Genomic DNA, 25444 nt, shown 5'->3' with positions numbered 1-25444 from the left:
CAAACACACACAGCGTGCCCAGACAAAGAGCTGTGTGTGAGAGGACGTTCAGCATGTGTGTGATGTCAGCTGGAGACAGAGAAGGGGAGCCCATCATATCCCGTTTATGTGGGTGTGTGGGTCTGTCCCCTGACAAAATGTGCCTGCTCACTGACCCCTGGTTATAGATGCCTGCCATGGAGATGATAGGATGGTAAGATTTCCTTAAAGCCTAGCAAATAACTTCTTCTCTTCTCTCCTCTCCTCTCCTCTTCTCTCCTCTTCTCTTCTCTTCTCTCATTCAGCACTCCCTACATAATTGAATCTCAGTAATTGACTCAATAGTGACCAGTAAATTGCGATTTTGGACACTTCTGAATGATTGTCATGTTGCATCATCACTGACAGGTGTAGAGGCACATGGCTATAATTTCTGCATCTATAAAATGCAGCACATTGCATTGTGGGATTGCACTATATGCTACATACATTTTACACTCAAATAAATCAAAGTGGTCGTGGGAAATATAGCAAATACAGATTGAGTTTTGGACACAGCCTGTGTTTAAATTCATTTTCATAATACAATTTTTACAATTTACAAGCGCATTTTCTGCCTGGCCACTGTTGAATTAGTCAGTTGTGAATATATATATAATATATATATAATCCCAATTTGCTTCTTTTTTGTGTTCATTCCAGGTCTTGCTTGCTGTGTGTCCTGATGATTAAACATCCCAGTTTCCTGGGATGAATAAAAATAAAGTTTATCCTTGTCTTAAATGGAGAAGAGAAGAGAAGAGAAGAGAAGAGAAGAGAAGTTTTGACAGCAGACTCTTAGAAAGAAAGGCTAAAACATGGGCTTTCCATGTCTTTCTTTGCACCATTCTACATGTTTGCCTACTTATCTGTCTGTCTGTCTCTCCCCTTCTCTGTCTATTAGAGTCAAATCTCTGTCTTAATGGGCATCTATTGTATCCTGCCTCTCCCCCTCCTCTATTCACCACACTACCACACACACTCCCTCTGAGGGGGCCCCTTAACCAGGCTCTCCATATGCCTGACCCCCACCTCCTTTCTCCACCTCCTCCTCTTTCCACAACCCCCTTCTCCTCTCCCCATCTCTTGCTCACACTCTGGCTTCTGCTCTGTTGCTGTTGCTGCTGCTGCTGCTGCCCCACGCTGCCATCTGCTACAAGACAACAGAGGGTGAAAGAAGGAGGGAGAGGAAGAAAAGAGTGGTGAAAAAGAGTGAGTGAAAAGAGGAAGACATGAGGGAAGAAAAGACTGAGGGGAAAGGCAGAGAAAGAGAGGCAGATAAAAGATAGAGAGAGAAAGAGGGGAAGAGTAGATTTGGACACAATACAACAGAGAGCAGAGAGGCTGTCCATCTGCTCCCCCCCTCGCTTCCCATCCCCTCCTGACACACAGCCTCACACACACACCACAAAGAGAGTATTTAACCTCAACGCACACACACACACACGTGCGTGCGCACACACACACACACACACACACACACGGAAAGAGACGGAGACAGAAAAGACAGAGAGCAGCCCAGCCTCTCTCTTTAACCCGTTCCTCTCCAGTGAGCCTGCCTGCATTACACCCTTGGGGTGGCAGGTGATGGTTGGATGGAGGGAAAGGATGTAGGCAGGAGCAGGGGGGTAGAGGGAAGGGGGATGGGGGAGGGTGTGATTGAGGGACAGAGCGTAGGGGATGAAGGGTTGAAACTGATCTGAATCAACACCAACACATCCACCACTCCCCTCCCCTCATCTCCCCAAACCTCAAACCCCAATAGAGACCAGCTTGCTGCCCCTGTCACTATGACAACCTCTGTCAATCATACAGTAGCAGTGGCTTTCCAAAAGGGGACTGATGGCGCTGGATTAGGAATAGCTGCCCAAATATCAGAGTGCAGGGCTCAGCTCACTCCGCTTCCTTGTGGACGTAAACACTGACAATCTTTAGTGGTAAACATATATTTCTATACTTCAAATAAAGGTAACAGCATGTCAGACTATATTCACAGTCTGCATTGTGATGAGAATACGCATCCTGCAGACAACTGGCTGAAACTGTGACTGTGGATGATGTCAGAAACTGATGACAAAACGACACCCACATGGTTTCTTTCCAATTTGGTTGCAATTTCGTATTTGAATCATTTCATGAGCACAAGGTGTTGGAGTGGGTTGGTGATTTCAACAAATGTTCCAGTTGTTTGAAAAACCCAACAGACATACACATATAGCTGCAGTCTCACTTCCTTATGAAGCAAATGTCCATTCACCAGTTGCAAATGTCCACTGGTTGTTGCCAGTTGAACCAGAAACTGTTCGTTTTGTTAGTTTGTTCTTTGAACAAAGAACAAACTAACAAAGAATTTGTTCAGTAGTTCATAAGAAAAAGTGATCATTTGAGACAAGTCTGAAAAAGTCAAACTTTGTGTCACAAAATCTGTTTTTTTTTTTTCTGTTTTCCTCCCTTTCATCATCTTGTGACTCCTTTAGACTTATCTTTTAACTCTTTCTTGGTCCCAAGCCCCAAATTGGAAACAGTGATATAAAACATGACTACTGTCTTCATGAGACCACATGAGCAGCATATAGCCTCTAATTTTCTTTCATTGTCTGATTTTAGAGACCTCAACTCTTTGAGAAAAAGAGACAATTTTCTGGATAAAAGCAGTGATTTTACATGGCTGGTTAGCCAAGCACAAATTTCTCTGAATAACAGATCCTTGATGAGGCTGATTGGCTTTTGAAATTTAGCAGCCTACAAAAACTGGAGCACTAGCCGACCATGCTTGACTAGGTTAAAGCTAAAAACAACAATCATGCAGCCCTATTACCTCATGAGCCCCCTGAATCTGAGTTAAAAACCACAAGACTGAAACACAACACGACAAAACACAGCCCAGCATCATGTTGACAACATGACGCCTTCGCTCCTGCTGGGCCTGTCGAGCTCACTGACATCAAGATGGCTGTCAGGTTTGGACACACACACCAGTGTGTAGGTCAACACACACTGCAAATACTAGATTCCCCCAAGGACCTGTACATACACAGTGTCACACACACCAAACACCAGTGTAGTGTGTAAAGGGTGTGATGGAGGTGGGGGGTGGTGGTGGTGGTGGGGGATGGGGGGGTGGGTTGGAAGGGGTGTGACCCACAAGAACTGATTTCATTAGAGGAGAGGAGAGGAGAGGAGAGGAGAGGAGAGGAGAGGAGAGGAGAGGAGAGGAGAGGAGACAGGAAAAGGTCTCTGTGTATATGACCACAAATGGAGAGAGCAGACACCAGCTGTCACTTGCTTATGTCAGCCCTATTCTCAGCTCCTATGTGAGTGTGTGTGCGTGTGTTGTGTGCCTGTGTGTGTATGTCACTGTGTGATCTTAGCTAGCCATGACTGGTTTCAATTACGCAGCAAACTTTGACCCCGTGTAACCAAGCAGCGAGAGGAACTACTGACAGAGCGAGGTACTGAAAGAGGTGGAGGGTATGAGAGAGGAAGAAGCCACAGAAGTTTTTTAAAACTCAAACTTGTGAAAAACATACTGTACGTGAAATGCAACACATCTACTTGGAAACTAAAACCACACATAAGCGGCAGCACTTACGGTGGGGGGGGGGGCTTACCCTTTTTCTGGGGGGTCCTCGATCTTCGTCCTTCTGGCCCCGCCCTGCAACTGCCCCGCCTCCTGTTCGTCCCTGCCGCCCCACTTTGCCCTCTCCGACCGTAGGCCTGATGGTCATCCTGATCTCCGGCGGGCAAATGTAGTTCTCAAGGTTCTTAGGGGGCTTCTTGGTGCGCTTGGTGGTCTGGATCTTCAGCTTTAGACTTCCTTCCTGGAAACTTGCCTCCTTGATGGAGAACTCCTGTTCCTCTAGAAGCCCCTCCCCCTGCTCCTCTAGCCCCTCCCCTTCGCTGATGGCACCGTTAATCACATCATCACTGCACACCAAACCGATGCCCCGTGCTCCTTCCTGGTCCTCTTCATTTGGCCCCACCCTGCCTCCCTGTAACTCCACCTCTTTGGGTCGGGCCGAGCCAACCAGATCCCTTGGCTCCATCCACGCTCCCGCCAGAGCCAGTCAGGATGGGGGAAGCTGTGGCAGCCAGCCAAAAGGAAGATAGAGAACAGTAGTCGGTCCGGCTGGTTGGTTGTTGTAAGTCAGCTACTGGGGTTGGGTTGGTTGTCCCACAGGAACACAGCGAAGCCAGGGACAGTCTGCAGAGAGAGAGCAGGTGAATGATGTGATTAGTAACCAAAAAAAAAAAAAGGCAGCTAAAACATCCTGTCCTGTCATTTCCATAGCTACCATTCCAGAGCTGCGTCTCAGCACAGGCCTGTCCGCTGTCATCAACATCACTAGCTGCCTGTTGTGTATGAAGACAAACACACACGCTCATCACAGAGCTGTAGAGGCGTGCTGCCATGCTCTCATTTGCATTTTGTGCTCCGCATAAACAAACTCATTTTTAGACACCCACTGCCACTTGCTTTCCTCTCTCCCTACTCTCTGCTTTCCTCCCTGTCTGCTAATCCTCTCTCCCTCACTTTGTCCCTCATTCCATCCCTACAACCGATCTGAGAGACACACTCCAGAGTGATCAATGCAAAAATAAGACATTCCTCTTCTCTGCTCTAAAACCAGGCTGAAGTTAGCCTGAGGACACAAGACAGAAAAAATGAAAGAAGCTGACTTCTGTTTTTTGTTGTTTTTTTTTCTTCTCACCAGAGCTGGGAAGAAGGGAGGGAATCACACAGAGGGAAAAGGGAAAGCAGCGGAGAAAGACGGAGGGAAGGAATCTAAATTCTTTCCCCAGATGTGGTTTACGAGCTGGTCTGGAAAAACCAGCGTCTGAATTGTTTTACACACGCATGCAGTGGCACTGCTACACACATGCATGACAAACTCCATACACTTATGCACAGAAATACACACACAAATGACAGTGTTGCTGTCACCGAGTGGACTTCTGCACCCCTGCTGTTATTTCTGCTCTCTGGGGGAAAGGCCATTTCTCACAGGATTCAGGTCTTAATTTTTGGATCATTGCACATGCAGGCGCAGATGTACATTACATACTTACACATCCACACATATGCACTCACACAGACATACTTACACGCAGGCGTATAAACAGAAAGCAACCAAAACAAACACCGGACTACACTTCTCACTACAGCTCCAGGGAATCCCATCAGTCAATATGACATGAGGCATGACTGAGCTGGAAGTGGGGAATGCTGTCTCACACACTGAGCTTAGACAGACTCCATTTACACTGATGTGAACCCAGACTAGACCACTACCTGCGGACATGACTCTTGTGAAAGCTTATTGCTTGCTGCAGACTTAAGAGTGACCTGAGAACACAAAAGGTTTACAAATTTACCCACTTCCTATCTCCTGCTAACACACTCTCCGACATGGTTACTGTAGGCACTTTACACTATCTGTGTGTGTGTGTTTTTTCTGTACCAGCCCACGCTACTGTACAAACAGCTGATCCCCATCATCATAATACCCAACAAGCCTCACAGCACATGCTTACAGTGTGATTGAATAATCATAATCCACGGCGGTAGACTTGAAGGACCATAACAGTGGTTTTGCATGTTTAAGCGTATGAACTCCAAACCACTTATAGTCATGGCAGAGTTTATACTGGCAACCCGTTTCCAAAGCATGCTAATAAGTTCTCAGATTGATTTCCTACCTTCCTGGAAGTCATTGATTTCGTCAATGATTCATTCATTGAGTGCAGGATGAAAAGGAGCTTGCAAAACTTACTTGAGTTAGCCAATCCATCATCACACTGAAAATTGAGTCTGCTCTATTTTTGTGTCATAGCTACATTATTTACATTTCTGAGGAGGGACTGAAAATGATTCCTTGTCGTTGCCTTTAAGAAATCTTCCAACGGTGACACTTTAAAGTTAGCTGCCCAACAGCAACCTGTTCAGTGCAAGAAACTACCTTATTCCCATTGTCCTTTTTTACACTGTACATGATGTTTGTCTTTTAGGTTTGATTTCCAAACAACAAAGCTTGCGATTGCAATGCTCAATGGCAATCTGAAATCTCCAGCGTCTCCTTAATCTAAAACTTCCAGTAAAAAGAGTCTTCAAAACCTGCCCACTGTGGTTATGCTCCCTGCATAACCACACAACAATGAGTGTTACATCGATCAGAAACACTGACACATAAATAATAGAGGCTAAAAATTCAGTTTGACGGATTACCTATCTCAGGAAAATCTCTGAATGCTGACTTTCACACTCCATTAAAAATGAATAAAGCCCCTTGCTGCCAGGAAGTTGGGAAATCCATCCAAAAACGTATGGTATGCTTTGGAAAATGGTCAGCAGTAATGTACAGTAAAGGCAATTTGCATTTAATGGGCTGAAACATGCAAAACCGCTGCTGTGGTGCTTCAATAACTTTTAAGTATTCAAAGTTTTACAGGGATAACCAAAAGACAGAGAGTCCAGGATCAGCCTGATCGTACAGTTGCCCACATGACCCTGTTTGGTCCTCCAGGAGCCTCCCAGTCCCTAATGTCAGCTTGGTGACTCGCCCTAATGGTATGTGTGAAAGCCACCCTGTCTGTCATGTGACTGAGGACAATGACAGGAAAAAGAGACAGCTGCCAACCACAACATCACACACACACACACACACACACACACACACGTACACATGTCAAAAAGAAACTTATCCACTTTGGGTGGTGCTCTTAAGACTCCGTGCCCCCTCACAACTATAACCCAGTATGACAACAAAATGGCGTCATACATCAGTACAATCTTCGTTCTGGGCCATTACTGTGTAAACTACTTAGCTGGGTCATGACTATTCCTCCCCCCTCCCTGCTCGGTGCCCTAAGCTGTGTTAGTTCTCTGTTACTGGCAGACAGGCTGAGAGTTTATGTAAGACTGACCCCTCCTCGGGCCTCCCTCGCCTAGCTAGCCTGAGCCTCACTGTCTCCTCTCTCTCTCCTCTCTCACTCTTACACACACAAACACACTGACACACACACATACACACCTCGACTAGCCTCAGACAGCAGGGTGATTGTGAGAGGCCAGACTCACTGCATAAATAGCTTTATTATGTTCTCAAAACTGCCAGCGCTAACCAGCTTCCCTCTCAAATAGCATAAGGTCAATCCCTGCGCTGGATGCGAAAGGCTGTGAATGAGACACTCCTCCAACATTTTGCCTCGTCCTTTGAAAACAATTATGATCAAGCGTCGATAATGGGAGTACAGATGGACAGAACAGAGATGGTGAATGATACAGACGCACAGACAAAACAGAGGTAGAAAGAGTCTGAGAGTGAGTGAGAAACACAGAGACAGGGAGAGAGAAATGGCAGCAGAAACACAACCTTTTAAGGCTGCATACCCAGCAGCCCAGTGCCTGAGGTGGACTCACAAATAGCTCATACACACATGCAGACAGATGCGTGCAGACACACACACACACACACACACACACAGGCTCACACATTCACACATTCACACATCCACAAGCACACCAAACGCCCGTGTGATTGCACAAGGTGAAGAGTCTTTTTTTTTCTCTTCCTTTTCTTTGATGTGAGGGTGTAGAAGAGGCTCGGCCATCCCTGGCTGTAGATGAGTATCTCAGAGGGATGATGAACATTGTCTGTCTGCCATTTTCATTTTTCATTTATCTCTTTTTCTCTTTTAATCCTGCCCTCTAGTGAAGGGGCAATCATGTAAACCAATGTTTCTAGAGGGATCCAATCTTTGGCTGGAGACAAATCAAAAGGAATGGCCCCTGCTTTCTAGCGCTTCCAAATCCAGTGGGCACGAGTTTTCGAACTGGATGTCTATTAGTCCTGTGCCTCAGTGCAGAGCAAGGTGAAGGAAGCCATCTTTTTACCCTGTCAACATCAAGGAGTGTATCTGCTTTTATTTTAAGTGAACATTACAAAGTTCTATTTGGATATGAAATGCAGAATAAAACCTTTTCTCTCCCCAGTTCAGCATGGATGGCACAGGCATGTGTTTGGCTATAGGGCAGCTAGAAGTACAACCATTAAGTGCCATGTGTGGGATAGCCATAATAGAAAATAATGGCCTTGCAGCCGCTCTGTGCAGTCCCACACGCATACACTCCTCTGGATGAGCCATATGCCAGGTAGCACTAAAACCATCCTCACCTAACTACTCCGCAGAAGCAGATGAATGTTAAACCATTTTAACTGCAGCAGAAGCCACAAAATGGCTGTCAGCAAAAACACCTCCCCTACTCCCAACTGTCTTCCTCCTTCCCTCAACCCCCCCCCACCCCAACCTCTGTTTTCTCCCCTCTTCTCTGTGCTACCTCTTTCCTTTACCCTCCTCCTACCTCTCCCTCTCTTCCTCCCTCTCTCTTTTTCTGTGAGCTCTGCCAAAAGGTACTCCAGTGCTGATATTCTGCTACGAGAGCCTGCCAACAGTTAGATTTGTCCTTGGATCCCGTTCACATTCCCTCCTCCCCCACCCCCACCCCCCCTCCCTCTCTGTGATCCTGTTTCGACCTGAGGTATCCAGCTCAGAAGGGGATACACCTAATCGATTTCTCATGCTTTAATTTAAAGGTGGCATGGGCATCTCATTACCTAACGGGGGCATTTAATAGCCTGCTTCATACTTTTACGCCACAAAAAAAAAAAAAAAAAAAAAAAATCACTGCAAGAGTTTCAACTCCCCCAAACCTGTTAACAAGACAAGATCGATGGTTCCATCTGAGACTGAATCACCTCTATTATCCATCCCTCAACCCCATTTCTTTCCACCTAGTTACACACTTCTCTTACAATTGCCTCTCTGCTCATGCCCTTGTTCCTCTTTTTTATCCAGTGCTCATTTCCACACCTTCATTGTCATATATCCTAGTGACCTCACCATTTTTCCACACTTTCCCTGACTCATTGAGGCTTGTCTATTTATCTTCTGGTGCTGTGGCTGTGACTGAGCTTTCTGGGTGCTACTGATAACAGTGGCATACTGCCATTTACTTTCAGCCCTCACCTTCCTCCTCACAGCCAAACCATGGCCATCACTTTTTTGGCCACACCGTCTCTGACACCCACCTCCAAGCCACGTGAAACTGATCAGCTATTGATGAATGTAATCAGAGTGGAGGAGCGCTGGCTCCCACTGAGCCTTGCTGGATGCAATGTGGAGGCCACATTTGTATGCATACTGGCATCTCCTGAGTGTAGCTATGGTGTCATGTGTGGATTTTGTGCCATAAATGAAACAGCACAAGAATGAAGGCATTCAGAAATGAAAACACACTCTTTGCATGCAACTTCCACGCACTCGGCTTCATCCATGAGACGTTTGTCGCTCTCTAGCCTCAGTAACTCCATCAGAATAAACAGGGGGGGGGGGGGGGGGGGGGGGGGGGTAAAACGCATCCAAATAAAAAAAATAAAATCTTTCAATAATTCTCACAGGACACAGCTCAGTGTGACATAACCCATGACAGACTGACGGAGCAACAACCATCTGCCTGCTGCATGTCACAGACCGTCACGCTATGTGATGGAGCAGCAGAGTCAGTGAAGATGCAGGAGGACCACCACAGCAGGAAGAACATCTCAACTAAGAGCTGAGCAGAGGAGCCTGAGCTGCTCCTCCATCAGTGCGCAGTGGACACTTCATCCCATTGACCCAATTAGCTGTTTTATCTTACTGCCACCTAATTACTAAGGTATAACACAGTAATAGTGGCTGGGGTGGGCTGAGTGGTGGGCTGCAGCCTTGCTTGGGGGGGGGGGGGGGGGGGGGGGGGGTCTGTGTCTGCGTGCGTGAACGTGCGCGTGGCGGTGTGAGTATGTGCGCGCGTGCGCGCGCGCGTGTTCGGACGAATTTGTTGGCATGTGACTTAGCAGCAATTTCACAGATTTCACGTCATTTTGCTAAAGGAAATTTTTTTTTTTTTTTTTAAATGGCACAGACTACATGTAACATGCTGCAGGTTAAGGTGGCACGTAAAAAATAAAAAATACATAAAAAATTAATAAAAGCAATCATGAGAAGCAGACGCGCTCAGCAGCTTATAACATGAATAAAAACATTAACACATTTACAGCAGAGGTGTATTCAGGTGAGGAATGTGGTCAGTCAACCGGGGCTACTTACCCATGTCTAATGTTGTCACACACTCGGCTCTAACGCGTAAATATTTTATCAAGATCATTTACAATCCATTTAGACACATTTTACACAAGCGACGGATGAGATGACAGCCTCCTGGGGAGCTGTCAAACGGTGCCAGAATATATGTATATATTTTTTGACAGAAAACCCCGAGGAAAATGGCGTCAACGGTGCTTTGGAAAGAGAGAGAGGGAAAAAAAAAAAAAAAAAAAAAAGCGAAAATAGGATTTGCAGCCGATCTGATGACAGAAGCAAGGTAGCCGCACAGGGGGAAAAAAAAAAATCCAATCGGAAACTTGGCGCTTATGTCCGATTCCTCACAGAAATAAGGTCTTTAGAGGCTCCGGCGGATGAGGTGGAGAGCCGCGGCGGTGCACAGTGCGTCTCCGGTGCCTTGCAGGATCGCTGGTCACTCGCTCGGTGAGCTGCACGGCGCTGAGATCCCTCGCAAATCCGCTACTCGGTAGGTTGGTAGGGGAGAAGAAGAAGGAGGAGGAGGAGGAGGAGGAGGGAGGTGGGGGGTGAGTAGCACTATTGCTGCAGTCAAAACAAGCCCGCATCCGACTACAAGCCCAAATGCAGCGGGGAAATGTCAGCGACAAGACCGCGCTTTCAGCCGTCAGTGCGGAGGACAGAGGAACCGAGGCAGGAGACGGTGGTTTAGCTCGCTTTTAGTCGCCGGTTGCATCGGATCAGGGTTTTCTCTCTCTCTCTCTGTTGCTCTCTCTCTGTTGCTCTCTCTCTCTCTCTCTCTCTGCTTTTCCGATCGGTGAATGTCAGGTCCCGGAGCCTGGTGTCTGGTAATGATCTCACCCAGCAGACTGAGAGCTCTGGCCGAGCAGAGCAGAGGAGAGAGGAGAGGAGGAGCGACATCGCCTCCACCTGGCAGCAAAGGCGCTCAGCGCGTCTCCTTTTGCTGCCTCCCTGCTAATTCCCAGGGCCGTCTCCTGTGGGACTGCTCATGCAGGCATGGTGTTATTTTAATGTAATGCAAAGGGGGGGAAAAACATCTGGCAAAAGGCTCGGCGTTTCTATAGGCTCTGCTGTATGGAGAAAGATGTTTTGCACTTTTTTCCAGGATATGTGTCTCCATACGCTTTATCTTTTATGAAGCCTGAATGAATTACTTTAACTTGTAGAAATAATAAAGGGAGTCAGAAATAACAAAAATGCTTTACATAAAATAGGCTATATTAGATTTTTTCAGGCGCAGTTCAACAGGTTGTGTAATTTACCAACTTAGAGGCTTGGGCAGTGATTAGTTTGGTCAGTCTATAAACTACTCTTCTGCCTGGATAACCAGATTGTAATTGAATGCTACCAGAAAGTCCCCGGATCCCTTTTTGGCCTTCTGTCATCCTTCTTGATAAATTCCCAGGAAGCTCCCAGAAAAATTAGGGATAATTAAATTTAAGTTTAATTTAGAAAGAGCCTCCCTTAACTTTAAACTCTGTTACACTAGTGTCCTGTCAAAGATAGAAGCACCACATAAAACATCAAATATGAAACATAGAGCTTACAAAACATATAGACCTAACACACACTCACAATTGAAAATGTTAAAAGAACTGACACGGTTTACAAAAGACATAAGAACAAATGGAGTAAGTAAGATAACAAATGATATCAAACAGATACAGAGTAGATATAGGTTCTTAATAAATGCATATAATGGATTAATAAAATTCTGAATACAATATAAATATATGATAATGTAAATAGTTTAGAAACACTGACACCTTCATTGGGTTTTCTCCAGATCCAAGAGACTAGATTTATGAATATAAGCAAGAATATGATCAATGGTTCAACTCTCCTGATCTACACCAAACATGTAAACTTCTGCTGACTCATAACTAAATATAAGACTCTTATCAGATGTTCTATTGCACGACTTTGGGGGAGTTTTGAAACACAGCATGAAACATTTTGCAAACCTGTGAGCCAATCTATAAAGTTTTTCACTTTTGTCTTAATAGGAAATGGTTTGCCCATAAACCACAACTACTGGAATGACTTGAGATTGTGTTATTTGACTGGCGGGGTGTAATTACGTAGGTTTACTGGGGGTTCAGGGAGACGAAAGCTGCCATAGCATACAACACATCTGCTTCAGAGGAAGCCAAGGTGGATGTGTAAGTGCAGTCGAGTTTGTGAATTAAGGCAAATTAAAGTATGGGTGTGTGTGTGTATGTGTGTGTGCGTGTGTGTGTGTGTAAGTGTGTGTGTGTGTGTGTGTGTGTGTGTGTGCTGGTGCTTTCCCCTTAATATGTCAAATTACCAGAGGGTGGAAAACCCACATCAACCAGCCATGAACAAGCCACAGTTGTTCCATTAATTCATCATTGTCAGAAGTTATGTTTATATCGTGTCTCCATGCAAAACTTGACCTTCCTTGTATGGAAAACATCCTTTAACATTAACAAGCAATGCAAATGATGTCAGATGACCTTTATCTTTGTGGTGCCCCACAGTTACTAGCTGTTACTCATCCCTGGCATGTGTGTATGTGTGTGTGTATGTGTGTGTGTGTGAGGATGTGTGTGTGCACACTCATGTGTAGAGCACCCACTGGGAGATATTTCATTAGCAGGGGTGGTATTTCTGATTGTGAGTTCAGTAGCATATAACCACTCAGAGCAGTTTCAAACTCGTAGTTAAAAATCTGCAATGCCATCAGTGGTTTTGGGTGTTGTTGCGTTTCACTTCCCCTGCTGTGGCACACTGAATAAGCTCACAAACCTGTTGTATGTGTGCGCTTGTGCATGTAGGTATAATGTGTGTAGAGTCTCTGTTTCATTGGGAGTGTTTTCATAACAATGCCACAGCAACTCTTTATTGCCCATTTGCTCATTTCTCCACTTATGGGCTTGGGGCCAGTATTGTATTCCTGCGTGTGGGTGTTTGTGTGCATTTTATTTCTACATTTATGAGGACCAAATGTTTTGACAATGATAATAAGCTGAGAAAAATACTTTCAAGATGACAACATTACTATTGTTTCTGACTTTGATTTTAATTCTGTTTTATTCCAGGGCATGAGGTTCAGTGAAGGGGGTTAATATTATACTGCACTCTACTACAGACATTAAAGTTAGACTAAGGTTTATAGTTATGAGTTAAGGCAGCATTTAAACTTAGGTTAATGTGGGGCTGATTATAGGGTTTTGGAGAAGAGAAATAGAATCTGACTCTAAAATAAAATTTTAAGACCTCACAAATATAGAATAACAAATGTGTGTGTGTTTGTTTGTGTGTGTGTGTGTGTGTGTGTGTGTGTGTGTGTGTGTGTGTGTGTGTGTGTGTGTGTGTGTGTGTGTGTGTGTATGTGTGTTCACATTCATGTGTGTCTATTGATTTGGGATGTGTGCAAGAATACAAAGAGACCCCTGAGAGCGAGGGGTCAACAGCTGCTCCCCAACAACCAATCAATTGCAGTGTATCAGTAAACATTACACACACACACACACACACACACACACACACACACACACACACACACACACACACACACGGACACATACAGAAGGCACTCTGTTCTCGAATCTGTTGCCATGGATACCAGATACAGGCAGCCAAGAGGGAGCAGTTTTCCAGCTTAAACTGTAAATATTGAATTATGATGGGGAGGAAAGAGACAGCAGTGCAGGGCAATGTTCCTGCCTGAATGATCTAAATATCTAGATAATCCTTTCATCTCTATTCACTGCTACAGGAAATCTGGAGCGTCATTTATGTTCATCAAGTTCAACATAAAAAGATCAATCTGTCTTCCCGATCCAGCCATTTATCTAACTCCCTGTTACAGACTGAGAGCTGCCCCCATTCCTTCATCTCTTCCTGCCTTTTTGTCTGGAAGATCTTCATTCCCTCAAGTGGGACGCAAAGTAAATGCTTCCCCATGACTGATTTGCAATACATAAAAGTGAATCTCATTCAAACCACTTTACCAAATGCTGAGGCTTTTATGAGGCAACAGTTCCTCTGTGGTTTCATCAATGGGGAGAGAGAGGAGATTGAGATGAAGAGGTGAAGAAGGAGAAAAAAATGAGTTAACAATTAATAAATGCTTTGTCAAATGTTTTAAGCAGGGCCACTGGAGAGAAAGACTGACAGAAGAGGCAAAGAGAGACTCTGAAGGTGAATGTCAAAAATTGGTTTGCTGTCTTTATTAATAATATAAGCAGTGGAGTCAGCAGAGCTAAAACAATAATAACACACTGATATTCATAACAAAGCTACAACACTTGAGTGCGTCAGGGAAAGAGAGTCAGTCAGCGTGCTAACCTTGAGCTGACATTGGGAGCAGGAGAGACTCACGTTCAATCAATGAAGGGCTTTTCTCAGGGAGTCCACTAATCTCACAGGGCAGCAGAGGGTTCATCAGAGCCGAGAGACCCCTGGGACTGACAGAGGTAATGGAGTTAGCTGAGAGAGAGGGAGCGGGAGTGTGCGTGCATGCGTGTGTGTGCGCGTGTGTGTGTGTGTGTGTGTGTGTGTGTGTGCAAGAGAAAAGGTCTTTGCCCGTGAAGACAGACAATGAAACCATGTATGGAACATGCAGTTGTCTGTGATAATGTGCACTTGTGTGTTGCAGGTTCAGATGTGTGTGACAAAAGTGCATTTGTGTGTGTGTGTGTGTCAGAAGGAGTTAGAGAGTGAGAAGTTAATGGGACGTGTGACAAGGTTGATTACTGAGGCCTCAGTGATCTGGCTGGGTTAATAAAGTAAATGACTTCTTGGAAAACACACCGCTGGGGTTATCTTCAGCTCCTGATAGACTCAGATAAACCAGAATGGCCTTCCCTTCTCCCTCATTTACCTTCCAATGACTGGCTGGCCTGAACACCCTGCTGCCTTAGTTGCTTGAGACACATTCAGTGTACACATGGTAAAATGGGTTTGAATCAATCCTGGTTCACTTTCACACATCCTCCTCTTGTTATCTGCTGTGTTTCCCCACTTTACTCTGCCATATAAGACAAAATACTGAACATATAGGCTACATACAGAAATGAATTACAACAGAACTGCTCAGCAGACAGTATACTGCCTCTATTAAGGACTTAAATACCCACCTGCAGTGTGCACACATTACACACACACACACACAAACAAAGAGAGAGAGAAAGAGTTATTACAAGACTTTGTTCTCCATTTGGGGCTGAGATAGAGATTCTTCTAATGAGAGCGATAATGATGTCTGAGAGGAAATGCAGACCGGAACAAAACATCAACGCAGATGGAAGCTAAGACAACAACAACAAAGACTACCCTAAATGCATTTGACTGTGGACTCCCTGCTGGCTCTGTCTATGTGAAGAGCTGACACTGCGCCCATCCCCCTGCTACTTATAGGGACATTATCATAATGTTGTCTCTGTATGAGCCGAGCTATCAAGTGGGCTCGTCTTGAAGTCCTCCACAAGGCCCAGTGTGTGCAGATGCTTCAGATGCTGGAGGAAGACAGTGGTGAAAAAAAAAAAAAAAAAAAAAAAGTCTGCCCTAATATTTATTCAAACTGACAGTTCTGGCGTCTAACAATGCAGCCCAGGACTGACAGCACCAATTTGACGAATCTCTGCGTTGGTTGTAAACAAACGGCAGCAGCAAGGAAGATAATGATAGTCCTTCTGTTTGTCCTTATGCTTTCTTATTGTCTTGTCACTGAAGACATCTGCAAAGAATAAACGTGAAATGGGCAGAGTGAAGCATGTTGTTGTGGACTGTGTGTGGTTGATGTCTTGCAATAAGCCTGTAGTTTGATAGACTTGGGTTCAAGTCCTGGCTTCTATGCTTTAGTAAGGAAGGAGACAAAAAACAAGCAGCAGATCAAGAGTGGCCATGGCTATTAGACATGAATATTGAATAATTAGTTCTGAGAAACAGCTATTGTTTGTCACGGCTTGTGTGAACCTTCACACCTCAAACATCCACCCTACAACATCCTGTTGTGTTATAACTGCATGTGGTCAGATACAGCTGCATTTGTTTGTGTGTGTGTGTGCGTGCGTGTGTGTGTGTGTGTGTGTGTGTGTGTGTGTGTGTGTGGGCTTATGTGAGAGTCAGAGTGTCAGAAACAGAAACAAAGAGGAAAACTCCCTAGATGACAGAACACAGCCACTTCCCCTGAGACTCTGTGAGTAAAATGAAGACAAAGGCAGGTGTATGATACAGCACTGACTGCGATAGCGCTGAATCATTCATCACTTACACATTCAGTCAGTGCATCAAAGTTCCTTTTAAACCTTATCCCTCCAACGTGATGACCTAATAGAGAGTATGTAAATGACTGAAGTGTCTAACTAAAAGAGAAACAGAGAGTCCGTACAAAGTGCAATGCCCAGCATTCTGGGGTACACCTTTTCAACAGCTTTTGACTGCTATTTCATCTTGGCAATGGCCTTTTCTCTCAATTTTTTTACATTGTCAACAGGCTGTGAGATCTTGTATTCTGCATTTGACATGGCATGCGTGGTTTTTTAGGTGGTGGTGGTGGTGGTGGGGGTGGTGGCATAAAACAAATCTGATTGTAAGCTGGAGGAAATCTGAAAAAATATACATATCTTGGTGGTCACCCAAACGCCCTCCTTTTTAATCTCTTTCAAGCATAGCTGTGCAATCAGTGTAAAGTGTCTCGCAGGAAGAACGAATTGGCCACATAACACATGCACACGAGCACATGCATATGAAAAAAGACACCTGGTCTGCATTTGTTGTTTACTGTACATCGTGTGAACACTGTCCCATCTGAAGCTGCTTCCCAGCAGCAGGATGTGGTGGTGCGACACGTCCTCGCTCAACAACACCCACTTCCTATGAGTTTGATAAACAGCCTTGTGGTTTCACTCTCCTCCTGCCCGTCACACAGAGGTACAGACGCACAGACGCACAGACACACACACACACACACAAACCAGCTCAACAGCATCCCCATCTGCTAATGTGACAAATAACCGAAGTGAGTTAATGTGCATAATGTTACACATGCTATCATTAGATTTACTGTGACAAACTGTATTAACGCCACCAGAGTCACTTATAACTCAGCTGCAGCTCTCCTCTCCTGCAGCCTCACAGAGAGACTGAAGGGAATGAGCACAAGAATGCCCTCAAATCATATCAGAATTAGAGGGGGACATCAATATGTCACATTTGTTTTAGAGCGAGTGATGTAAGTGGGTCTGAGTTATGTCTGCCACTGGACAGTTATGTACCACATTAAAGCCCGCCTGTGTGCCCCTAAAGGTTTATGATACAAGGCCAGTAAAGACTTGAACTAGAATCGCTCTTCTCTTCTCTTCTCTTCTCTTCTCTTCTCTTCTCTTCTCTTCTCTTCTCTTCTCTTCTCTTCTCTTCTCTTCTCTTCTCTTCTCTTCTCTGCATGGTTGCATGGGCACATACGGTCCTGTCAGTCACATCTGTGAGCTGTCAGGATATGAATGTGCATGCATCTGAGGGGAGAATGAGGGGTGTATTAGGCCTGCTGATCCTTCACACTCCTCTTGTCAAACTTAACATGAAAATGAAACTCAGTGTGTGTGTGTGTGTGTGTGTGTGTGTGTGTGTGTGTGTAGGGCTATGTGTGTGTGTGTGTGTGTGTGTGTGTGTGTGGAGGAGACAGGGAGGGTCAAAAGAGAGGAGCCATGCCTAATCCTGTGGGATGTGAGGGTATCTACTGTGTATGGAGATGGGATGTAGAGATGTGCTCAGTGGTGCATAGATCACAAAACCTTCCTAACTGACAGAAGAGACTCTCAGGAGACCAATGTCAAACTGCTAACTGCTAAAAAAAAAAAAAAAAAAAAAGGACTATAACAGTATTGTATATTGCATCAGGACTGTGAGACGTTACAGGACTCTGCAGGAATTTGTGTTGCTTTCATTAATGAAGAAGTCATCTGAAATGAAGTATAAAAAATATTAATTAAAATAAAATAAATATAACAAAACATATATATGATATAATATGATATGATATGATATGATGTGATATGATATGATATGATATGATATGATATGATATGATATGATATGATATGATATGATATGATATTATAGCTAAACCTGCTACATAACTTTATCTATTTCACAACAATTTGATAACAGATCAGATTTGTGCTGAGATTATTTCATGCGCAATGTAATATGTCATTATTATTATAATAATTATAGCAGCAGAACTAGTAGTATAATGTTAAAATTCTGTATGAGAGGAAAACAGGCACTTAAAAAAGAATACAGTATAATAATTGTGGCACAAAATAAAATGAAATATTCATGCTAGGTTGTTTATTTGAGCTAAACCTCCTGTACAAGCTGCGTTCCTCGTCGCAGCGGTAGATGGCGCTGTTTGTCAATTTAAAACCTGCTTTAACCCGGAAAAAGTCCTTACGGACCTTTAACAAGGCAGGAAGTGTGTCCTGATGAGATGACAGTTAGCTGCCATGGCGCTTGATGTGAAATCCAGAGCCAAACGATACGAGAAACTGGATTTCCTCGGAGAGGGTCAGGTAGGCAGAGAAATAAACCCGTGGTTTCTGTTTTTACTGCCGTCCGCGGTCCTCCGCAGCATGCCGTGGCGATGTGTGGACACCATGAGGGCGGGCTAACAAGCGTCTGCTGGTTGTTAGTGTCAACAAAGACCTGCCGGTGCATTGCTGCTCACAGCAGCAGTGATGGTGGAAAATGTTTTTTTTTTTGTTTTTTTTGGGGCTCTGTGAGTCTGTACTCATTGCTCTCTGCTTCTCCCCTCTAGTTTGCCACAGTGTACAAAGCCAGAGACAAGACGACTGACACCATAGTTGCCATTAAAAAGGTACATGAAGTTAGCCTAAGTTTGAGCTTCTGTTAGCTTTTTGTGTGCTATGCTGATGTTTGTCTGTTTTCTGGCAGATTAAGGTTGGCCACAGAACCGAGGCTAAAGATGGTGAGTACTGACCGCCTGACGGAGCCCCTCTTAGTGTTTTTACCACACAGTGTAGCTCCTGTTATCCACCTGTTAAAGACTGCCATTTCTTATTGTAATAACAGGTATAAATAGGACTGCGCTGCGAGAGATCAAACTGCTGCAGGAGCTGCATCATCCAAATATCATTGGGGTGGGTAAACATTCAGTATGTCAGCATGTGAGATTATCTTTTTATATTGTAAGTGTTCACCTTATCTGAACTGAGCATTGATATGTAATGTGGTGTGTGTTGTAGCTGCTGGATGCCTTTGGGCACAAATCTAACATCAGTCTGGTGTTTGACTTCATGGAAACAGATCTAGAGGTGAGACAGCTGTCTTTCTGTCCGTCTGTCTTTGTCTTTGTGGGTCATAAGATAACATAGTAACATGGACACCAGCACAATATTGTGCGGTCACATACATCAGCCCGTGGCAAATCTAGGGTTTGATTTGACTACATTATAAGGATTTTTGTGTTGTCTGCATTTCTTTATTAATTTCTCTTGACAAGAATGAATATGTTGTTTTCTGGAATTTTAGATAACCTGAGCATCTTTTAATTGTGTTTCCAGAAAATGGAATAATTAACAGGCCTTTTCAGGAAAATATCAGCAAATTCTACACTTAAAGAGTAAATTTCACTACTAACTTATTCATGGCAGTTCCCTGCAATATAATGCTATTCAGTGGTGCTATTCACATTATATGTAGCAGATTGGCACCACAAACTGCAGCCTCAAAGAATGTTGAATCATCACCTCTTGAATTGGATCATGTCATGTTGTACAGATGTTTGTTAGTAGCCGTATATATATGGCTGTCTTTGTATGGCGATTTACTCATTCATTCTTGGTACCCAAAGGCATTGTTAAAGAGGTTGCATTTCACCAGTGGGCCACCAGATGGAAATTTGGCCTTTATTGCTTCCCCATAAACAGACCAGAGGAAGTACATTTAAAAGATGGGTTTCAGTTTCGATGTGTTTGGCAACTGTGATATTAATTTGTTATGTTCAACTTGCAATACTGGGAATGGCAGATTGTCAGATGAGCATATACAGTATGAGCAAAGAAAGTACAAGCAGGATGATGAAGACAGGATAAGACCATTAAGTGCTTCCACAAGGTCACTAAGGCTTTTATATTTTGGCCCACCTCCTCCTCTGGTTTGCTTTGAGTACAAGGCTCCAGATGGGCGTCCGCCACCAATACATCAGCCTCAAATAGAATGATGCAAAACAAGATAATCACACTTTAAAAAAAAATCAATATCACTCCGCTCTTGGCTCTCACAATGAATTGATCCCATTAGCCACTCACAGGCAGCAGGCAAACAGGATGGACATGAGGATGAAATATGATGCTCATCTTATTACCGGTGCTGAAAGCCTATTTTTAGGCCACATGTTTTGATTTGGCTGCATGAGCTTATCAGCTACAGATGTTGGACGCTTTTATTGGCTGTAACATTATGTAGAAGGATACCAGAGCCAGTGTTTTTTTTTTTTTTTAGAGCTGGTTGAACAATGGAGGTTCTGGTTGAGAGGTTGGATCTGAACTGTGCTGTCTAGCTTGGCTCCAGCTGTGTCCACTTCTTCACACAGATGTGTCCCAGTTGTCTTTAATTGTCTTATCTGCTCTGATAAGCGTAATTTAATTTTGAATGAGTGGCCCACAGCTATGTGAAAACATGAAGTGATGGATGAAGATTATTACTTATCAGGAATACGGCTTTAGTTAAGCCTCCTTGTCTTTGTTTTATTTTCTCAGGTGATCATCAAAGACACCAGCCTTGTCCTGACCCCAGCCAACATCAAAGCCTACATCCTAATGACTCTACAGGGATTAGAGTATATGCACCAACACTGGGTCCTACACAGGGTAAGAGTTTCTATGAACACACAATTGTTCATAGACACCAAATCAAAGACACAGGAAATTTAATACTGAATCAAAGAATTTTTATTTTTCAAATAACAGAGAGTACAAAGTGCAAATCTGACATGCGAAGGGTGTTGTAGAAATTCTATTTGTGAGATTGAGAAATGAACACTTTAGAAAAGGATTCTTATTTCGAAAGGTCAAACAGTCATACAGAGTGTCAGCAGTCTGCAGAGTGACAGACAAAGTCCCTCGATCGTATAGCACAGACACAGGAGTGAGATGTTGCGTGTGGGAATTCTCAAGGTGAATCAGCTGGTGGAATTCAGAACAGCCTGTTCTCAGACAACACTCCAACACAGGCTTTGTAACAAATAGCTTCTTACAGGGACAGGCAGGTTACAGAAGGCACAACAGAGTGAATACTCAGTACAAGAACAGGTCATGTCACACAGATCATGTCAGGACACTTTCATAAGAGTAAATTCAAATTTTCCATTGCAAAGCTTCCGCAGCACAAGAATCTCTTCTCCAACATGTCCCTTTGACCTCTCACTCCACGCTCCTCCTCGAGGGATGCAGTATTACTGATTGGTCAACAGTTACACACAGGACTGTCTGATTGGTCTAATTCTGAAATATGCTGAGTCATCACTATGGCTGTTGCGAGGAAAATTTATTATCAGAGCTGCTCGTCCTTATCGGGAAAGCTCCCACCTGCACACTGTTACAGAAGTATATCTGTCGCCACTCTCTCCCCAGCTAACCTTGAAAGACAATGCACACACACAGTCAGGAAGTCATATTTTGATACTTTGTATGTCCAGGATCTGAAGCCCAATAATCTGCTGTTGGACGGGAGTGGAGTGTTGAAGTTGGCTGATTTTGGTTTGGCCAAATCATTTGGCAGCCCCAACAGGGTCTACACACATCAAGTTGTTACCAGGTCTGTGCTGTTTCTCCATCTCATGGTATTGACACAGAACTTTATGCCCGTCTGTTCTCTCTCTTGTGTTTTTGTTACACTCATCGGAAATCTCTTAGAGCAGCATATCTAAATCACTTTAGATAAATAGATAATGTGGTTTATTTTATTAAGTTACATTTATCTCATGAGGGGATAACTTTGGGTCTGGGTAAAACATGTGACAGTTTGCTTTATAGAAAATTGATTTTAGACCACCGGATAGCAGCAAATCAAACAAGTGATGTTGTTGGAGGCTTCAATCCAGTTTAACAGAATTAGTCTTCTCCCTAGAGGAGAAGTCCTTTATGGTTTCACTGGCTGTAAAATTTAACTCTCTGTTCATTGATCCCTTTCCTAGGTGGTACCGCTCCCCTGAGCTCCTGTTTGGTGCCAGGATGTACGGTGTGGGCGTTGACATGTGGGCAGTGGGATGCATTCTGGCAGAGTTACTTCTTCGGGTACACCAACTTCACTTGCAAAAAAGAATACAGTAAATACAGTAACGGGATGCCTTTTTATATCCATGCTAATGTCTCTGTTTGTCTCCTTTTGCTGTAGATACCATTCCTTGCTGGAGACTCAGATCTTGACCAGCTGACTAAGATCTTTGAGGCTCTTGGGACGCCCACAGAAGAGACATGGCCTGTTGGTATCTGTTTTTTCCCCAGATATGTCTGTGATTGTATTTGCTTTGGCAAGATGGTGAGAATCCTTGCATACATCTGATGGTCAAATGTCTCTTCAGGGAGTGAGTAGTCTACCAGACTACGTGTCCTTCAAAATCTTTCCTGGCACACCTCTGGAACATATATTTAGTGCAGCTGGAGATGACCTACTAGAGCTCCTACAGGGCCTCTTCACCTTTAACCCCTCGATAAGGACCACAGCTACACAGGTAATAAGGACAGTAAAAAAATTTGCTAAAGACTACATTGGAGTGTTTCTATATTCTAAAATTAAAAAAACTGACATTAGACAAGCCCACTTTCCCTTTCACCTGAATGAGAAATTGGACTCAGACTTTGGACCCCACTGTACACACACACACCTGCAGTATATTTGTAGATATTGCTGAGTAAAGCATGACTGCCCATCTGCAATAGATGACATATTTATAATTTTGTCTCTTCTTCTCCAGGCTCTGAAAATGAAGTACTTCAGTAACCGGCCTGGTCCCACTCCAGGCCCCCAGCTCCCCCGACCCAACTGTTCAGCTGAGGCTCTGAGGGAGAAGGAAACAGTCGGGCTCAAGAGGAAAATAGAGGGCCTGGAGACAAGTAAAGAACACATAAGCTTATATTCACTATATGTAGAACCACACTCCACTGACCATATTTGGTATATATACCAAAATCTACAAATTGACTCCCTGACCTTGGTTTGCCTCGAGTCAAATAAAGGTGGTCAGTATTATGATGGTAAAATTGCTTTAAGTTGCAGTTTGAGCAGGAAAAGGAGAAGTGTCTGCAGAAAATATTTGAGGCCGATTTAGAAAGAGCTAGAAAATGTAAAACACCCCACTCAGACCAAAGTTACATATTGAATATCATGGATTTTTGTGTAGTAAACCGTTCCAGTGTTTGCTTGTTTATGCACACTAAGGTCATAAATTTAGAATAGCACTTGACCGAACCTACCAATTCAAAGGGTGTTGGCTGCACATTTAACTGCAGTTTAAGATTCAGAATACAGTGAGGTAGAACACACACACACACACACACACACACACACACACAGAGTTTAGTGGATTGTGGGAGGGTATGTTTTACTGAAGGAGAACCTTGGTGGGAGGTTCAAAGCTTTTCCAGCTCCTCAAGTGGTTTGGAAAACCACATGAGGCTGAATATATGCTATGCTCTGTGCTACAGTATATTACAGGGAGAATTTCCAAATACTTACAGTAGATGGAAACTTCTGTGGTTAGCGGATTGCTCATTATAGGCTTGTTTTGCTTGTACATGTAGTGCAGGTACAGTATCTGGCTCTATTGTTCTAAACATGTAAAATGAATGTAATCTTTTATACTTTTTTTATTTTTATTTTCATAATGTTTCTGACAGTGATCTTTGTGTTATTTTCAGCTGTGATGAAGAAGAAGCTCATTTTCTGACCAGATGAGGCCTGGTAAATCAGATGGTCGCCGTCTTTCACACCACTGCGTGGCTCAGCTTCCTACATTGCTCAGGATTGTCCACTGGAATGAAGAAAAAAAAGTCCAACCCCAGCACGATGTGGTCGACTTTAGGACATTTTAGAGGTCGTAGCTGTTACATGAGTTGGGAATTGGGCCTTAGGTTAGCTCTAAGTATCCGGGTGCTGCTGGACCCAGCAGTCCAGCAATTGATGTTCAACAGAGACTGACTGTGGTCAATCGTGATGGCTCTGGTCGTTCTTCACTCATGCCTAAACTCTGGGAGCCTGTTGGAAGGTGTCTAATTTATGTGACTTAAAAAGAGAACAACCGAACTAGCAAGTCTGATTTATTTCATGTAGATGTTTTTTTTCCTTATTTTTTGTATGTAAAACCAATAAATTGTGCGTATGCATATACGGAACCGGCCTACTTCAATAATGAATAATGAAACTGTTATGTTTAGTGGGGTTTTGTCGTCATGATTGTGAGGACTGAAATGTTCCCACAGGTTCACAAGTTCATAAAATAACACCCATGGAGTTCACAGGATGGAGACTGATTTTGTGTTCAAAGTATTCACACAGTCTCCTTTCTCACCTATTGAATGTGTGTTGACAGGAATATACTTATGGTTTATTTACTCAGCTTGGTAGTGAGAGTCGGGTGGGAGTCTGTCTATGTGTGTGACAGTGTCCTGCAACAATGTGCCACAAGATATAGCTTGCACTCGCTGTCCTTTCTCTTTAACCTGACTGTGATCCAACACAGTCTGACAAGTCAGAGGCCTGATGATCTGGCAGGCATTCTGCTGCCATTTTGGTATCTGTCAAACAGGATCAGATAAGAGAGAAGAGAAAAGAGAATGTCAGTGTTGGAAAATTCAGTCTTCATGTTTAATCAAATCTATTTCTTATTCAATAATGAAAGCCAGTGCAGATTTGTATTTTCTGTTTAATGTTAAAGGCCTTCTGCTTCAGTGTTCACAATGAGATCGTGCCTAAATTTCCCTTGAGGTATATCAGATTGATTTTATGAAAAACCATAAATATAAATGCATACATCTGACTGAGTGATGTGAGCAGTGAGGGTCATGGATTTGATGTCATTTTCCCAGAGTTCAGAGAGAGGCCGCCCTGTGTGATCTGAGCCTATTTATAAATGTCCACAAGACAGCACTGACACTGTGGACACAGTGGCTTTGTGTGGCGGCAGTGGGTGACTGGGTCAGATGACAGGTTTGGCAAATAGCAACACAAGCAGAGAGCTACAGGAGCAGCCTTATCAGCTCAAGCTCATATGAAGGCCACTTCACCGGCCAAGAAAGTCACT

At 43.8% G+C, this 25444-nt stretch overlaps 2 protein-coding genes across 3 annotated transcripts in view; one reads left to right on the top strand and one right to left on the bottom strand.

Moving 5' to 3' along the window:
- setbp1 (SET binding protein 1) overlaps positions 1 to 11076 on the bottom strand; it is a 34572-nt gene extending 23496 nt beyond the window's left edge. The window contains exons 1-2 of one of the 2 annotated variants that reach the window (XM_071482780.1): positions 10165 to 11076; positions 3630 to 4222 (exon numbers count right to left, since the gene is read on the bottom strand). In XM_071482780.1, the coding sequence (XP_071338881.1) occupies positions 3630 to 4064 (435 nt within the window). In that variant the 5' untranslated portion in view covers positions 4065 to 4222; positions 10165 to 11076. The remainder of the gene's footprint in view (positions 1 to 3629; positions 4223 to 10164) is intronic. The other variant, XM_071482781.1, reaches the window with a different exon arrangement.
- Positions 11077 to 18551: 7475 nt separating this feature from the next.
- Positions 18552 to 24536, top strand: cdk7 (cyclin-dependent kinase 7). Its single transcript, XM_071482779.1, has 12 exons — positions 18552 to 18695; positions 18941 to 19000; positions 19078 to 19111; positions 19216 to 19283; positions 19389 to 19457; positions 20904 to 21014; positions 21842 to 21960; positions 22340 to 22439; positions 22540 to 22626; positions 22727 to 22876; positions 23120 to 23258; positions 24063 to 24536. The coding sequence occupies exons 1-12, from the start codon at positions 18630 to 18632 to the stop codon at positions 24089 to 24091; spliced, it is 1032 nt and encodes a 343-aa protein (XP_071338880.1). The 5' UTR covers positions 18552 to 18629; the 3' UTR covers positions 24092 to 24536.
- Positions 24537 to 25444: the final 908 nt, after the last annotated feature.

Source organism: Trachinotus anak, unplaced genomic scaffold, assembly GCF_046630095.1.
Source record: "Trachinotus anak isolate AG129_WGS33_773 ecotype Australia unplaced genomic scaffold, CSIRO_AGI_Tana_v1 ptg000008l, whole genome shotgun sequence".
NCBI lineage: Eukaryota > Metazoa > Chordata > Actinopteri > Carangiformes > Carangidae > Trachinotus > Trachinotus anak.
Note: the sequence above shows the minus strand (reverse complement) of the source record. Positions and strands in the feature narration are given on the sequence as shown.